The following is an 18,772-nucleotide window of genomic DNA, read 5'->3' as shown; positions in this document are numbered from 1 at the left end:
CTCTGCAGGAAAAATAGTTCTAGTGTCAATTTGTGATGCCTATCCAAAGAATTTCTGATTGTCAGGAAAATTAAAAATTTTAATCTTCCTGACAATATACAGAAAATGCAAAAGTTTTCAATTTATGCTATATAAACATGGAGAAGATAGTTTCTTTTCCACTCATAAAATTTAATATATGACTAAAGTCATATGAGATCTACTGCACAGAGTTATTCATTCTTATTCTTAATGTGCATTATTCTAATTTATGGATCGCCTGTGCAACAGGCTTTCGGAAAACTATGTACATTTGATTTTTTTTATTTCAATTATATACACCTAAATTAATATACCTATTCCCTCAAAATTCTGCATCCCATCCTGAAATATCATCAATTGGAGCAGGTTCCATGTCTGGTGGATAGTTGTCAAAGTTACTGATGTCAATGCAACTTTTGATCTATTAAAAATAGATGACATGCTATAGTAAGACAGAGAAAACATTACGATTACAAGAAAAAGAGCTCTTATATAAAATTATCCTGGTTTCCTCATGATAATTAATTCCATATTAAAAATTTAGACATATATTTCAAACAATGTAATAAATATAAATTATTAGTATAAAAACTGGATTTTGTAGGTTGCAATCTCTCTTTCTCCTAGACAGATGATTCACTCCTAATTATACAGGTTGCCTAAATCTCTTTAAGAATGCAGTTTTAAGTTGACTTAATAATTGGATGGTGGATGTATGACTTTTACCTGGCAGTTCGAGTATCCTGCTTTCACTGATGTTGGAAGAGTTGGAATGTTAAAAGTAAATGTAAGTATTATAGTGTGGGTTGGTGTCAGTTTTCCAACTATTTAATAAGGATTCTTTTGGCTTGTATGACATTTTGGTTTTGTAATACTTGTACAATTTCTTCTTCAGAGCTGTTTAGAAGGTTCCATTCCATAACTTTTTTTCTTCAAGTAGACTCCTTTTTCTTCAAACAGACCTTGGGGTTAGGAAAATAAGAACTCATAACTGCAATAAATACACCAACCTGTATATGTGACAAAGAATTTAATAAAATTAAATTAAATTAAACACCAGATGAAACTGTGTATTGAATATAAAAATTGGATAGTGATAAAACTATGGAGTTAAACTTTACAGGCAGAGTACATCCTTAAATAACACCCAACAAGATCACGGTTCTTGGTATATGTTACTAGAACAGCATGGGAATCTTCTTCCACACACGCATAGAAACCAGTAATGGACCAGGAGCATGCCAGGCAGAACCATTCATTCCATCCAAGGATAATGGTCTCGGACGTGTAACAGCAAATGTCCAAAAATGCAGCTACCCCCCCCCCCAGAAGATTTTGAACAGGTATATTTTGGAAGGGGAACAAAATTGGTGAGAGGCATTTTCACCCGTTACCATTGCATATATTCCTTACCAAAGCTACAGCCAGGCTTAACAGATCTTGAGAATATTATTGACTTGTCAGACATGCTATGTGCAGTTCTCAGGGCAGAGACCACACGCAGTTGTGTTGGGTAAAGTCCCTGTACCTATTGAGTACAAGTGGAACTGTACACAAAATTAAATGTCCAGATTGTGGGGGACTGTTATATAAGGGGAATAAGTGTGTAGGTTTGTAGATCGTATGGGAGAGCAGATAAAAGCAATAGAGCCCACTGATTATGGGAAATCTGCTGTGGCTGATCACTTCTGGGAGGAAGATCATCAAATTTCTCCAGACACCAATTATTTTTTTTCGTATGCATAGGTGTTGGCCCAGAAATGGCTCGAGAGCTTACGAATTTGTTCTTCAGAACGTAATGCCATTAATAGACATAGGGAAATCTGTATTGATCCCCTCTTCAAGACTGTGGTCCTGGAAATGGGATGAATGACATGCTCCCAGGTCATTTCCGGTCTCCATGCACATCTGGAAGATAATTCCCACGCTCCTCCAGTAACGCATGCCAAGAGCTATGATCCTGCTGGCATTATTTAAGGATATATTATGCCTGTAAAGTTTCACTGTTGACAAAGGACATGGTCGCCTTTGAAAGCTTTGGTGTTGTTTTTATCACATTGAACTCCATAATATTATCTGTGTACTCTATTTTTATATTAAATATACAATTTTATTTATTAAAGTCTTAGTCATATACAGGTTGGTGTTTTTAGTACAGTTATTATAAGTCATAACGACCCCTACTGATCTATTTAAAATGGCACGTGGAGTGACTTTAATGAAATCCCACCAAAAGCTGTGGTTTTAAAAGTAGCTCTGAACATCAGTGATTTCTGTTTCTTTAAATAGGCCACCTGATTTCAAAGCAAACCACTTTTGGTGTACTGGCTATATGTTCCAGACACCTTTGTATGACAAAGAGAGAAAGTTTACTAACAGGCTGATCTGTTCAAAGAATGGAGAGATGGTTTGATTCACATCTTTCTTTTGTCTCTTGGCAATAGATCCAAGTGAAACATGGTTTATCAAATCTACTGTTGCTCCTTTTTACCCTGCCATGGGGAGGAAGAGCAGTACCACCTAGCAACCAAGTGGCTGGAAGACAGCTTAGTAAAGAGAGGGGGAGTTCCTCCCTGGGTTTTTATTCAAATTCTTTTAAATATAGAACCATTTACAATGAACTGAAGAGAGAAAGGCACTAGAAATAAAACATAACTAAATCACTCAGAAAGATTACTCTATGTGCCACTTCCGAAAATCACTTGAGCACTACTTATACAAGAGAAGATTCACTCCACCTACTTAAGAATCCGGTTTTTGAAGTATACAAACTACAGGAAATGCCAACAATGAATAAAGTTTTAAAAGTGATTTCCTTCAACTCATGACAAATATAGTCATTGATAATATACGCTCAGTGGGCAGTGCTGGGAACAATCTTCTTGGCTTAATGCAAATTATTTCTTATATTCCTTTTCCCATTCAGCACCAACTTTAATTTCAATCCAGCAGTGGCCCATGGACCCTGTCAGATCCCTCACAAGGAAAAAAGGTTTGGGCATTTTGTTTGTTCAAGATTACTTTTTCTACTTTTGACACCGTTGCGCATGGAAGACTACTGTACAAATTGGAGCAGAATAGTATTAAGGGTAAATTGCTACAATGGATAAAAGGATGGTTGAGTGGGAGAAGATAGAGGGTGGTAATCAATGGGTGCTGCTCTTAATGGACTAATGTTATTAGTGGAGTCCCACAGCGTTCGGTGTTGGGTCCACTGTTGTTTTGTATATTTATCAATGATATTGATGAAGGTATATTAGGCTTAGTGTTGAAGTTTGCAGATGATACAAAGGTTGGCAGGGTTGTTAATGACAGTAATGGCAGTGTGCTACTGCAACAGGATCTAAAAAATTTGGGCAGATTGGGCTGAGAAGTGGCAACTGAAGTTTAACATTGACAAATGCAAAGTACTGCATATGGGTAGAAGTAACCCCGGAGGAACATACCAACTGTGTGGTACTACACTTAGGGTGGTAGAAAATGAAAAAGACCTGGAGGTAATTGTGCAGTCAGATATGGAGTTTTCTGAGCAATGCAGACAGGCTGCCAGAGCAGGTCATGGGGTTTTGTCAATGATATACAAGAATTTTGCTAGCAGGGAAAAGGAGGTGATTGTCCCTCTGTATAAGGCAATGGTCAGGCCATGCCTTGAGTACTGCATACATGTCTGAGGCCTCATTTTAGGAAGGATGTAGATTTGCTTGAGCATGTACAGAGAAGGGCAACAAGATTGATGAGGGGAATGAAGGGATCCACTTACCAAGAGAGGGGCTTAAATTCTGCAAATTGCAGCAGCTGGAGACTAGGCACCTGCAAGGTGATCTAATTGAGGTGTATAAGGCCTTGAATGGGTTGAGCATGCTGAATTCTGATGGGATTCTTCCACTTGTTCAGATTACGAACCTAAGGGGGTATAAATTCAAATTGAGGAAAGACATCTGTAGAATAGATGTGCAGAAATTTGTCTTTAGCCAGAGGGTGGTTAATTGCTGGAACAAACTTCCATCTGTCATTGTGGAAGTTGATAGGTTAGGTTAAATAAATGTAAGGAGGAACTGGACAAACATTTAGAGGGAATTGTTTTTTTTTTTTTTTTTTTTGGCTGATGCTGCATAAGCTCATACACTTGCTTTCTACATCACATGCCACTACTACTACTTTCCTAATACAGACTCAGTTTTAGAAGGTATTTTATGGTTATCACCGAGTAATAGGTACTACTCTACCTTCTCCTCCACCCCCCCACCCATAAAAATGGTCTTGTTCAAAAACATAGGTGATACCTTTGATCACAGTATACAAGTACTGCAGAATTGTAATGTCCAAGTAAAAATACACACGTGTGTGTGCACAGCTACGATTATATAGTAATGATATATTGCTAGATATATTTCAATTAAAATGGCACTAGGTTTATCTTGCTTAATTTTACAATTAGGTTATTTGTCGTCCGGATCTTTTTTTTTTTATCATATTTGGGCTGAAATATATTAAAATCGGACTAAGCACTACTGTTTAGATTTCAGAATTTCTCAATTTAAATATTTTGTCTAATCAACTGCTTTTTTTTCTCAACGAGAAAGTTGATTCCCTTCCTCAGTTTAGTCCAAAAACATGTTCAGTGTGAACCAATTTTATTTGGAGGAAAAAAACACAACAATTATATGTGACATACAACACAAACTATCCTTTTTTTTTTTTTTTTTTTTTGTTAGTTGTTGGCGCATTGGCTTCTGTGGCCATAATGCTCCTCCCAAAGCTTTTGCATTTTACTCTGATCCAAGCCCGAGGCAGGATTCAAACCTGAAACCTTTGGGTTGCAGGCAGGCATTTTACCCACCTGGCTAGCCTGGTCAGTACAAACTGTCATTTTGAAAATAAAATCAGTTTAAGTTAGTTTCAAAAGTACACTAATGATGAGTTTAGATTAAATTGAGGATGGGGAAACAGATTTCCCACTGAGAAAAAAAGCAGTTAAGAATAGAAAAACCCTGTATATAATATGTTTTTGTAAGATGCAATGATTGGTCTGTATGCCATTTTCCCCACCCCATTTCCATTAATTTGTATTTCAGTATGTGTAAATATATAATAATAATTATATATATGTATGTAATAATTAGGCTAATCTTTACAATCTGGTAAAGATTAACCTTATCATTGAAAGTAGCAGTGATTGACAGGCTAGTCCCCTTCTACTGGTTGCTTTTTTTTTTACTTAACGTTAGAGCTAAACTCCGCCAATGCTGCTGTTTTAAAATCAGAAAAAGAGTTACTGATTTTAAAACAGAAGCAGGGGGGGGGGAGGTTGTAAAGACACTAACTAAAATGGGTACTGTATACCGAAGAGGTCAGAGCTTCCAATCACTGTGAAGAAAGCAATGAGTTGGTGTGGGGGGGGGGGGGGGGAATAAGCCTGTCAATCACTGCTACTCACGACGATCAATTGGAAAGAGTACCAGATTGCAAAACCAACTATTAATTATTATATACAATGGTCGGTTTTTGATAGCCAATGATTGTGAAACTGATAGATATTAGAGAAATTAAAATTTTAATTTAAACAATAAGTCAAATAGTTTGTAACAATCCTAAGAAATTTCTACATGAACATGTAGAAATTGTTCTATAAATGCTACAGCATAACTGCACTTGATACCTAATCAGCAACTTATTGGATTATTCGTTTAAAATTATCCAAGTTGCGAATGCTTTCCATGTAAACATAATTCTTTGCATAGCCCCAAAAGAAAAATCAAGGTGTCAAATCAGAGCTCCTGAGTGGCCATGGATTTGAACCTCCCCTGCCAATCCACCTTCCAGAAAATGTTACATTAAATACATCTGTAACAATTTCTGAGAAGTGTGGTGGTGCCCTACTTGCTGGAAAATTATGTTGTTTGAGAGGCCATTTTTTTCTAATTGAGGGAAAGTAAAATTTTCTAGCATGCCCAAGGAAATTTAACTGTTAATTGTGTTTTCCACAAAGATAAATGGCCTAAAGATATTAGCATTAGCATTAGTAGAGGCATATGACACAAGAAAGCAAGCTTATGCAGCATCAGCCAAAAAAAAAAAAAAAAAAAAAAAAAAAAACTTACACTTCACCCCTCCATTCGTTTGACATACCTGTCCAGCTGAGCCTTAAATTCATTTCGGCTATCAACTTCCACAACAAGGGATGGAAGTCTGTTCCACCAACCAACTACCTGCTGGCTAAAGGCAAATTTCCGCACATCTATCCTACATCTGTCTTTCCTCAATTTGAATTTATGCCCTCTCAGGTGATTATTCTGAGCAAGAGGAAGAATCCCATCAGCATTGAGCATGCTCAAACCATTCAAGGCTGTATACACCTCTATCAGATCACCGTGCCAGTGCCTAGTCTCCAGACACTGTAATTTGCAAAACTTAAGCCTTTCTTCGTAAGAGCAACCCTTTGTTCCATTCACTAATCTTGTTGCCCTTCTCTGTACTCGTTCCAGCAGCTCTGTGGCCTAACCATTGCCTTATACAATGGAATAATCACCTCCTTATCCCTGGTAGAAAAATTCCTGTATATCATTCACAAGACACAATGAGTGACTCTTGCAGCCCGTCTGCACTGCTCAGAGAACTTCATATCTGCCTGCACAATTACCCCCACGTCCTTTTCATTCTCTACCACTGTCAGTGTAGTACCACAGAGTTGATATGTTGCTCTGGGGTTGCTGTTTCCCATATGTAGTACTTTACATTTGTCAATGTTAAACTTCATTTGCCACCTCTCAGCCCATCTGCTCAACCTTTCCAGATCCTGTTGCAGCAGCATAGCATCAATAGTGTCCTTAACAACCCTGTCAACCTTTGTATCGTCTGCAAACTTGGTCATTAAGCTTGATATACTATCATCAATATCATTTATAAATACAGAAAACAATAATGGACCCAACAGTGAATCCTGAGGGACTATATGCTCACAATATGTGTGTGTGTGTGTTATGGAGGTTTAATGGCGCATAAGCTGCTGGGGCTATAATGCGCCTATTCATAGGAAACTGTTAAAAACAAATTTTTGTTGTAATAACTTGATTTTTGTTACAGTGATCTTTCAGAATTTATGATATAGTCCAATTTTTTTCAGGAAAGAGAAAAATTCATTGATATTTGCTTCCTCGCCAATAATATGATTTAGTGTCATTGGTTCTCGCAGATTTCTCAGGGAAGACAGGACAGATGTTCTTTCTTGTTGATACTGTGGGCAGTCAATTAGAATATGTTTCACTGATAATTGAGTTAAACAGTGTGGGCACTGAGGAGGATCCTCTCCTGTGAGTAGATGGAGGTGAGTGAGATACGTATGTCCTATTCGTGCCCTTGCAAGTACCACTTCTTCTCTTCGCACTGTTTTGGTGCTAGTGTGCCAAAGCTTTGGGTGTTGTTTCAACTGATAGAGTTTATTATTGGTTTGGGATTGCCATAGATCTTTCCACTGTGCGAGACATGCTGTTTGTATGATGCAATTGTAGTCAGAGGCTGGAACATGGACGGAGGTTAAATCAAAAGTTGATGGATTTTTAGCAGTTTTGTCAGCGAGTTCGTTCCCCTTTATCCCCGAATGTGCTGGGATCCAGCAAAAGGTCACTGATTGATGACATTCTTGTATTTGCAGTAGGAGACTTCTGATTTGATCTAACACAGGGTGAACCTTGTAGGAGGAATGTTGTATTGCTGTAATTGAGCTGAGCGAGTCCGTGTATACTATGTATTTTACAGATGGGTACTGAATCAGATTTTCTAAGGCTAATTTTATTGCATGGAGTTCTGCTGAGAAGCTGCTATACTGAGCTGGAAGAGCAGCCGAAATGATTGAAGTAGGAAAAACTGCCGCTGCTCCTACCGCTGAATGTGATTTGGAGCCATCAGTATAGATCGGTAAAAAATCGGCATATTTTTGAATATGGCTTGCATGGAGTTGTTTCACATTGATTATTGATAGGCGATTCTTTCCCCATTCGTGAAGAAAAGTATCGCAGGTTAATTGTAGAGGCGGACTCCAAGGTGGTTGAGAGTAATTCATTACTTGTTGCCTGTTGAAAACTGGAACATTCCAACTCTGTGTTATTTCAATTAGGTGTAAGCCTGCTGGTCTTATTTTAGTGGGTTTGTTTCTATAGAGATTTTGCAGTGGTGGATTAAAGAGGTATGGCTCAACAGGATGCTGCCAGCAACTTTGTATTCGGGCTGCATACTTAAGAAGCAGCGTTTTTCTGCGGAGGTAAAGAGGTGGCTCATTAGCTTCGATATATAAACTATGAATAGGAGAGGTCCTGAACGCCCCAAGTGCAATCCGCAAAGCACTATGCTGTATAGGATCTAGCCACCGTAGTATACTCTTACGAGCAGAATCATAGAGTGGAGCACCATAATCCAATCGGGATCTAATAAGTGATCTATATAAGAGCAACAAAGATGTACGATCTGCTCCCCAAGACAAGGCAGATAAAGCTCTTAGTATGTTTAGTTTTTTGAGGCAGGAAGTACGTACAAATTTAATGTGCTCAAGGAAATTGTTTCCTGTCAAGGATTAATCCTAAGAATCTGATGTTGTTAGTTACTGGAATGGTAAAGTTTGATATATGAAGTTCAGGGTCTGTATGCATTTTTCGTTGATTACAAAAATGGATGGCAACAGTCTTCTGCTGTGATAGACGATAGCCATTTAACCTTGCCCACCTTTGGACTTTATTCAGGGATATCTGCAGTTGCCGTTCAATGGATCTCATGTTCTGGGAATGGCAAGAAATAGAGAGATCATCAGCGTAAAGGTAGGTCTGAACAGCATTTGGAAGTTCTTTTGTGATGGAATCGATTCTAAGGGCGAAAAGGGTTGCACTCAGTACAGACCCTTGTGGCACTCCTTCTTCCTGTGAAAATATCGCAGAAAGTGAGTTGTGATATCGAACTTGGAATGAACGATTCTGAAGAAAGTTCCTAATGAATATGGGCAGGTTGCCTCGTAAACCAAGAGCATAAAGGTCACTGAGAATTCCATGACGCCAGGTAGTATCAAATGCCTTCTCAATGTCTATGGAAACCATAACAAGATGTTCATTTTTTACAAAGGCATTACGAATTGCAGACTCAGCTTTGATCATGAGATCTAAGGAGGACCTGTTCTTACGAAACCCATGTTGGTGATTACTCATTAGGTGTTCTGTTTCGATGATCCAAACAAGTCGATTATGGATAATTTTTTCAAGTAGTTTACCAAGGCAACTGGAGAGGGAAATTGGCCTGTAACTGTACGGACTGGTAGGATCTTTACCGGGTTTCAAAAAGGCAAGAACTGCTGCATGATGCCAAGAGCTGGGATAAATGTTTTCTAAAAATATTCGGTTATAATAGATCAGCAGTATTTCTAAGTTTTTGTCACCAAGGTTTTGTAACATGATATAAAATATTCCATCTGGCCCAGCGGCACTGTTGCGTGTTGTTTTAATGGCATGTAAAAGTTCAGAATATTGAAGAGGCTGGTTATACGGAAGGGAAACTGATGTTCGAAAGTTGATGGCACGTTGTTCAGTTGTGGTCTTTATTTTCTGGAAATCCGGAGAATAATTTGATGCCGCAGAAACTTCGGCAAACGTTTTAGCCAAGGCATTTGCTATGTCTTCAGGAGCAGACAGTTCTTGCCCATTAAACGAAAGAATTGGCGAAGGGGTGGTTGGAAATTTGCCAGAAATCTGCCTAATTTTCTTCCATATTAACCTGGAGTTAGTGTTTCTATTTATGGTAGATGTAAACCGGATCCAAGAATTCTTCTTGGCTTGCCTCTGAATGAGGCGAGCTTTTGCCCTTAATTTTTTGTAGTTGATAAGGTTAGCTGTGATTGGGGATTTACGAAATAAATTCCATGCTTTATTTTTTAACTTCTTTGCTTTTGTGCATTCTTCATTCCACCAATAGTTAATGTGCCGTCGGAACTGGGTATTCGACAGTGGAATTGAACAGTTAGCTGCAGATAGTAGTTTTGAAGTAATATAATCAGTGGCTTCATCTATCGACTGTATTCTTATAAATTTCTCATCCAGATTGACAGCTGACTGAAATTTGGCCCAGTTGGCTCGAGAGAACTTCCATTTCTTGCAAGGTTTGGCTACTGGCGGTGGTGCAGTGAGCAAATCACAAATAATCGGAAAATGATCACTGCCCATGGGATCGTCCATAACTGACCATTCCATGATTGGATACAGAATAGGGGAGCATATCGAGAGATCGATTGCAGAAGTTTGTCCAGTTGGTAATTGTATGTGAGTAGGTGCACCAGTATTAAGAATGGTAAGGTTTTGCTTATCTACGAAGGTTTCAATCAGTCGGCCATGACTGTCCAGTTTAGTAGATCCCCATAAGGGGTGGTGGCCATTGAAATCCCCCAGGAGACAGATAGGGGAAGGTAGCTGTATTAGCAGGTTTTCAAGGTCTTGGTAAGAGAAGGTATGACTTGGTGGAAGATAAATTGATACTAATGTTAACTCAATTTCGGTTACCAAACACACAGCAATGACTTCAATTTCAGTTTTCAAAACAATTTGCTTAGATGGGATTTTTGCATTGACCAAGATGGCCACACCCCCACGAGCGGAAGTGGAAGTATTACGATCTTGTCGGTAGATAGAGTAGTTCTTTGTGCTGGCAGAAATTTGGGAAGTTAAATAGGTTTCTTGTATACAGAAACCAACTGGATTGTAGCGATTAATTAGGTCTTGAATATCATTAAAATTGCAACGAAATCCTCTACAATTCCATTGAAGAATATAAGGCATTATTGGTATTTAGTAAAAGAAGCTGTATCTGACTGTTTTTTTGATGTGACTGTTTTATGGCGTTCAGGTTTCGGTTTGTCTTTTTTGAAGAATGGCCGACCGATGTCCATATCTTCTTCTTCCACATGTATTTCTAAGACTGGGTCTTCCTGTCTGGATGAGTCAATTGTATCCATGGATGTGTCTTTTATATTCATTTTGATGTTTGAACCTCGATTATTTGATGGAGCAGCAGCAGCATTGGTTGGAGGAGTAGGAGAAGGAGATTTCGCTGGTACTGTAAGAGCAGTATTGCTTGCCTGGTTCAACTGTTTCGGGATATTGGACTGTTGCTGGGAGAGAACAGTTCGTGCCCAGTCAGAGATTGAGTTGTTTGTGGGGACTGTAACATCAGTCTGGGTGGCCACTGATTGATATTTTTGTGCGACACTGGCATATGTACGTTTTGTAATACTGGGAGCAATTAATTTTCTCGCTTCTTGAAAGCTTACTTTATTTTCAATTTTATACTTCACAATTTTCTTTTCGGTTTTCCACCTGTCGCATGTCTTAGAATAGGCGGGATGGTTGCCCTTACAGTTAGGACAGCTCATTTCTGTTGCTGAACAGTCATTTTGAGTATGATCGGTGGACCCACATTTGGGACAGACTGGGTTTCCTCTACATGCCATTTGAGAGTGGCCATACTTTTGGCACTTATAGCATCTCAATGGATTAGGGATGTAGGGTCTAATGCGGCAAAGAAGATAACCTGCTTTTATGGAAGAAGGTAGGTTTGGAGTATTAAAAGTGAGTATAATATTCCTAGTAGGTGCCAGTGTGTTGTCCTTTTTAATCATGATTCTTTTTACTGCAATTACATTTTGCTCCTGAAGTTCTTGACATATCTCCTCCTCTGACACATTCAGTAGGTCCCAGCTGGATATAACACCCTTAGAAGTGTTTAGGGTACTGTGGGGAGAAACGTTTACTGAAATTCCAGCAAAATTTGTGGTTTTTAGTAGATGCTCCGAATGTTTCCTGCTGATTGTTTCTATTAGTAGGTCTCCTGATTGCAGTCGCCTGACTGTTTTAGGAGATCCTGCAAGACTTTCGAGATGTTTCTGAATAAGAAACGGAGACAATTTGGTGAGAGGCTGATCCGTAAGTGAATGCATTATGAGAAATGCAGGAAAATCTATGTTTGAAGAGTTGGTCTTAAACCTCTTCGGTTGAGACATGTCATGTTCATTTTCTATGTCTGGCCGAGAACTTGTCGGCTCTAGTGGAGGAAACATATTGTGTTCCATAATTGCTCCTTTTGGCCCTTGGCAGATTAACTGTTCTGCCAAGATTTCCGGCCCCGCCACGGGGAGGCAGGAGCAGTGCCTGGTGTGACCAAGCGAGAAGTAGTAGGGGTTAGTAATAAATATATAAGAAGTAAAGAAAGGTGACTTTCCTTTCCGGCTCTGTAAAGTACTTTTTTTAACAAGAGCTGCTACTGAAAAAATAAGTTATTTTAAGGACAGGAACGTAAAAGAACTATAATATCACTTTTGGAAAATCACTCTTTAAGCACAAAGAATTTGCTCAGTCACAATCGCTTGGCACCCGGGGCCATGCTCACAATAATCTGTGCAAAACATTCACCTTGGGGCTATCATGAATATGTTCTTTAACTGCATGAGGTTTTTCTGCTCCCCATATACATTCTGGCAGTTATGATGATTTAACAGAAAATCTGCATATTCAACACACTGCGGCTTGTCATATACCAAATCTGGTGCAAAATTTGGATTTTGTATGCATGCAGTCTAAATAACATATCATGCAGTGTTGATTTTGGAACTTGTAATTGTAAACTGCCACGATGAACCAATTTTCCTGAGCTGCGAATGCAAGATTGTCTAATGCTTTCCACAACTTCTTCCGTGTTCTTGGTCTTCCCATCCTTTTCTCTTTTAAAGCATCAACTGCATCTTCAAACTGACAAAACCATCTTCTGAAGTTATTCTCATGTGGAGGATCTTTATTAAATTTGCATAAAAACATACATTGTACAGTTACAAGTGATTTCTGCTTGTCTAGCAACAAAACAACGTGCCTTTTCTCTTGGAGTAAACATAGTTGATTAGAATGGCTGAATGGAATGAATGTCGCAACGCCTGACTGCCATTCTTTGAAGCTGCTTGAGTGGGGGAATAATTTACTGTGATATGGTGAATTTTTTTTTTCTGAGTTACAGCCTGCCTACCCACACCCCCTCATTCTTTTTCAGATACCCTGTCTGTATATACATACACACACACCCAATTATTGAGGAAACCATGATATTCTTGGCATCATAATCAAATAAATTATAACAGGGTTAGCATTTTTTAAATTACATTGAAATTAACAGAAACTTAAATTTAACTAACATATATAAAATACAACTCCAGTTATACTAAATAATGTTTAAATTTTTTAGGCATTTCATACACTATTTACATACATAAATATGCTAAACCAAATTTATACTGCCATACCATTAATATCCAGACCCCCCCCCTGTTGACAGTTGGTCACATCCTACCCAAACACCATGTTTCAAACAACTATAAATATGCTTGTTATTTATTTGGTTTTTAGGAGCATTAGCAACGAAGGCCATATTGGGTCCTTGAGGTTATCACAGACATTCTCTCAGATATGCCAGACAAGCTGTACTTGCTACCTGGGAGTCTAAAACGCTGATGGAACTGATATTCGGGTGACACTCAAGTCAAGTGGACCCAATTTCGGTGAAATCTGGACAGTCTATGACAGCCAAATCCTCTGCTTGCACCTTCAGGATGGTGGGACTGTTAGTAATCCTGGGTATAATCTCCATGCATAAGTACATGGTGGGTGACCACCCAGGTGTGAACCAACGTAAGCAGGGGTCGAGGTGTGGTGCCCACACCACATGGAGGAACGCCACCTCCTCTATGTTACCAGGCAGTACTAGGTGATCGATGACTCTCATCAACCAGTGCAATACCACCACTTGGCTTATTGGAGGCTTGAAGTGGGACCCCATGTTTAGTCTCTAGAGCTAAGTTCCGGTCAACCCTTCCCCATCTCTTCCATCATGCAGTGTGATTGATGAATTGAGGTTAGGATGAACATCATGGTGAGATCCAATATTCCTTACATTTTGAGGATACAGCTCTAAAACGGTGTTCGCAGGCCGGCCGCTAGTTAGTACACAGGACCGAACCTATTGGTAACTCTCTAAGAGGGTTCCAGATCAGCTAGTGTATAATCTTGCTATCTCTACTCTGCCAGATAGTGACTGGAGGGAGTCCGAGTAGTGTGTATGCGGGGAGCATTGTCGACGCCACGTCATGTCAAGGATCTGGTATATATTCTTACCATGTGTACGCCATATCCAAAAATTTCATTACTACATACAGCATGTCCCACCCACTTTTTCTTAGTATTGAATACACCATGAATTGTCAAACTAATAGAGCAAGCTTATCTGCGAAAAGATCTAAACCTCCCAAACACTTCCTAATTCATTTCACAAATATATGTGGTCTCAATTCTAATCTCAACGATGTCCATTTCCACTTGCAGTCTGCCAAACCCCATGTACTTTTTCTGACAGAATCTCAGTTATCGGTTGATTCAACTACTGCTCATCTGAGATGCCCAAATTATTTGCTGTATGATTCCTTTCGCCTCAAAGGTGGTACTTGTGCATATGTCCGTTCTGATATTCCCTGTCAGAGACTTGGCAATTTGGAATCTCCTCTCTTTGATCTTCTCTGGCTTAAAATCTCTCTACGTCATTGTGTCAATTCATCTGTTGTCTCTACCATTCTCCCAACTCCACTAATCACTTGGAGCTCTTTGACTTCCTCTCTTTCCAACTTGACTTTCTCCAGTGCAATTTTCCTAACAGTCCTTGGTGATTTTAATGTTCACAACTCTAGCCGGTTTCCGTTTTCTAGTCACACCGACCCAGCTGGTCGAGATGCTATGCTAAGGCTTTTGCAATTACTAATGACCTTGCACAAATTGTTCATTTACCTACAAGAATACCGGACAATCCTAATCATACAGCCAACACGCTTGATCTTTTTCTCACAAATAACCCTTCTAAGTACACGGCCAAAGTGAGAGGTCCTTTAGGCACTTCAGATCACAACTTGGTGATTGTCTCTTCTCCAATGGAGCCTTTATCTCATGGCTATTCCCAACCTCGTGTTGTTTGGCATTACAAGAATACAAAATGGGATGACCTGCACCATTTTTCCTTGGTCGGATTACTGTTTCAAAACTACTGATGTCAACGTTTGCTCAGATCATGTCAGTGAAATTATTCTTGCAGGAATGGAATCCTTCATCTCACACTCCACTTTAAAATCTTGTCCTTTATCTAAACTTTGGTTTTCCAATAAATGTGCTAAGGCTGTTCAAGAGAATAATGTTACATATTGTAATTGGCTTGTTTCTAATTCTTCAGTTTCAATTTCTGCCTACACCAAAGCTCGCAACAATTATAAAGCAGTTATTAATTAGTCCAAACTAGAGTTTGAACAGGCTAAGAGTAGAAAACTTGCTTCTTGCCCTAATGGTAGCCGAGTATTCTGGTCTCTTGCCAAAGCTATTGGCCGCAACTTTTCCCATCTCTGCTCCCTGGGGGCTCATCTACAGATTAATAAACAATAAAATTCCAACTGGCGAAGTGTTTGCAGCGGTTACAACTACTGATGATCAAGAAACCATATCTTGGGTACCCACTATGAACAGGATCCTAGATGTTATTACATATCAAGAAGAAGAAGAATGCACGGATCCAAAACAGATAGACATCAGAGTGAAAAATGCTAGTTACTTGGGCTCGCCTGTTGAACCCTCTTTTACCTTTGAGGAGATTGATATTGCTATCCAGTCTATGCGTTCGGGCAAATGTCCTGGGCTTGATGGCATTGAAGTGGAAGTGCTCAAGCGCGTATGGAAAACAGTTCCTGTAGTTATTGCAACATTATTCAACTCGTGTCTTAATCGAGGTATTTTCGCTGCAATTTGGAAAGTTGCTAACTTAAAAATTCTTCTCAAAAATCCAAAGAAGCCAGAATCTGATCCACTGTCATATAGACCTATTGCCTTGCTCCCAGTTATGGGCAAGGCTCTTGAAAAAGTTATTGCGAGTCGACTTCTGACTACTTATGTTATGAAAGGACTCTCTTCGCCTGTACAGTTCGGTTTTACAAAGGGTAGAGGAACCGAAGATGCCATTGCTTCTCTTTTAGAAATACAGCGGGAAACCACGACTAAATATCTGCTCGGTCTCTTTGTGGACTTCAAAGGGGCCTTTGACACTCTTTGGTGGCAAAGTGCCCTGGAGAGGTTCCGGGAGGCCGAAGTGTCTTCACCTATATACCGGTTGCTGATGAGCTACTTTTCGCAGCGCTCGCTAGTTATTAAGAGTGGTTCCATTCAAGTGTCAAGAAAAGTTACCAGAGGATGTCCACAGGGGTCTATTCTTGGGCCCCTGTGCTGGAACTTAGTGTTCGACTCCTGGTTAAATAAACATTTTGATGCAACAACCATGATCTCATATGCAGACGACCTAACCATCATGGTCCCAGGAAACTCCAGGAAGTCTCTCGAAGATGCTGCCAACCGGGTGCTGCAAGAGCTGTCTGTGTGGTCTGACGAGCATAAACTCCAGATATCTACAAGCAAAACATCCCAGATGTTGCTTAAAGGCAGGTTAGACAGAGGCCGTCCCCCTCAAATAAAATATAAAGGACAAGCTATTAAATACAGTTCAACCACAAAATACTTGGGAATTATTCTGGATGATGGTTTGAGTTTTATACCCCATGCAAAATACATTAAAGAAAAATGCAAGTCATTATTATCTAGATTGAGACAAGTAACACGACAAGAGTGGGGCCTTAAAGGTCACTCACTGAGATTGTATTATAACTGTATATTTCTGCTCATTATCACATATGGTGCTGGCGCCTGGGGTTATAGGGCAACCAAGTGTGCCATTGTCAAACAGCTATTGCAAGCACAGCGTGCTGCCCTTCTTATGTTATCCAGAGCTTGTAGGACAATTTCTACTGCAGCTTTACAGCTGCTGACAGGAAGGATGCCAATACAATATGAGGTCCAGTATAGATATTTGAGATACCACCTGAAAAAGGCACATCCTACTTCTCTTGATAAAGTGGAACTTGACCTGAATGTTCCAATAACAACAGAAAAGGAAAGATTGCGCACTATTTATGTAAATAAGTGGCAGGCTGACTGGTCTGTATCGGAGACAGGAAAGGTGACAAGAGAGTATTTGCCGAATGTAAGGGAATTCAGGAAAAGGGAACTATTGTGGTTTGCTCCTGGACTATATGGAACATACCTTTTGTCCGGTCATGGCAGCCTTAATGGCAAGCTGTATAAACTTGGACTGTCTCCTTCCCCTCTTTGTCTCTGTGGAGGTGAAGAGGATGCAGATCACATCCTTTTGGAGTGTCACTATTATACCGACTTACAGAATGAACTACAACTCATTACTAGTTCTTATGACAGGGAGAATAAGCCTTCTCTGATCCAATCACAAGATGCATTTGAAGCTTTTAACTTATTTGCAACACGAGCATTTAAACGACGAGAGGAAACGAGAGCTGCTGCCCTGAGATAGCCTGAACCCGGATCAAGAGAAAGACTTGAACAACGACTGAAATTATCTCTGAAGACTTGAACAAGGACTGCATTATTTCTGAAGACTTGATCAAAGACTGATATTATTTCTGAAGACTTTCAGACTTTCACAAGAACTGCTAACCAGAAAGAATTCATAAATATAAAGTATTTCAATATTTCAAAGAAGCTTCAACTGCTACTTCCTGCATTTTGTCTCACGAACTTGAGGTGATACATCGTGATGGAAACTAAATCCTTATTGATTGGAATGACGAACCCACTGTGTTAGAAATCGTAAATAGTGTTTATAGTATGTAGTTTGACTCTAGTGCTTCAGCTGTGCCATGCCATTGAATACCTATCTAACAATGAAATTAAGTGATTGCTGCAACTACCGAACCTTCTGGTCCGTTGTAGAGTTCTGATATGCCTTTGTTCTAACAGGATTTCCTATCAAACGATGGGAGTGCCAAAGAAATCTTCAACGTTGAAAGAGCTACCCTTGAAGTTGAAGGATCTATTGAGGATGCGCCTCGACATCTCCTAATCCTGCTCACAGGATAGGAATTGCTAATCCTAAATTAGGATAGGATTGCACCGCGACATGTGGTTTCTACAAAGGCTGAAAATTGCCTCCACCTGTTTTTTTTTTTTTTCCCCTCTCTCTCACTTTTATCTTTTCTCAATTTCTCTTAACTTCCTTTTATTACGGCGGGTCCCTTCTCTGACCACCCGCTGCACTTCTTTCCATCCGCACCACCCTAACTTTTCCAGCTATTTTTATTTATTTTATTATTTTTGTTTTATTTTATTTTACTATTATTATTATTTTATTTATTTATTATTTTATTTTATTTATTTATTTTTTTTCTCCTAACTTTGCCTATCCTGGAACTTTGTTTCGGTATAGACTAGCATGAAGGTAGAAGATCCTGGCCGCCTCCACGTGGCGGGGATGGGGGGTGGGAAGCTGTGACCAGGTGTTGCTGCTTCCCACTTGCTAAGAGCCAGGTACCGGCCGACTACATAACAACAGAACACATCATAACATTTACACACCAAACACACTACATACAAATGGCCGGTTCTGGCGTGAGCCTCAAAACAAGAAGTAATAGCGGCTAATGGGGGGAACCCTGGGGTCCGCCACAACAACACATGAATATCCCCTGAATAAAAATAAATCTCTGCTCCCACATCTGTCCAAACCAGATGGTCCTGTTATCACTTCAGCCAAGGATAAAGCTGACCTGCTGGCATCCCATTTTTCTTCCAACTCA

The 18,772-nt window shown here is 39.5% G+C and overlaps 1 protein-coding gene across 1 annotated transcript in view; it reads right to left on the bottom strand.

The window, feature by feature from the left end:
• Nucleotides 1-330: 330 nt before the first annotated feature.
• The window catches only part of LOC150081686 (cGMP-dependent protein kinase, isozyme 2 forms cD4/T1/T3A/T3B-like), a 386,373-nt gene continuing 367,931 nt past the window's right edge, over nucleotides 331-18,772 (bottom strand). The window contains exon 18 of the mRNA XM_090379551.1: nucleotides 331-442. Within this exon, the coding sequence (XP_090235677.1) occupies nucleotides 344-442 (99 nt within the window). The 3' untranslated portion in view covers nucleotides 331-343. The remainder of the gene's footprint in view (nucleotides 443-18,772) is intronic.

Source organism: Mastigoproctus giganteus, chromosome 8 (assembly GCF_048544385.1).
Source record: "Mastigoproctus giganteus isolate SK-2022 chromosome 8, ASM4854438v1, whole genome shotgun sequence".
In the NCBI taxonomy this organism is placed as follows: Eukaryota; Metazoa; Arthropoda; class Arachnida; order Uropygi; family Thelyphonidae; genus Mastigoproctus; species Mastigoproctus giganteus.
This window is presented reverse-complemented; position numbering and strand designations above follow the sequence as displayed.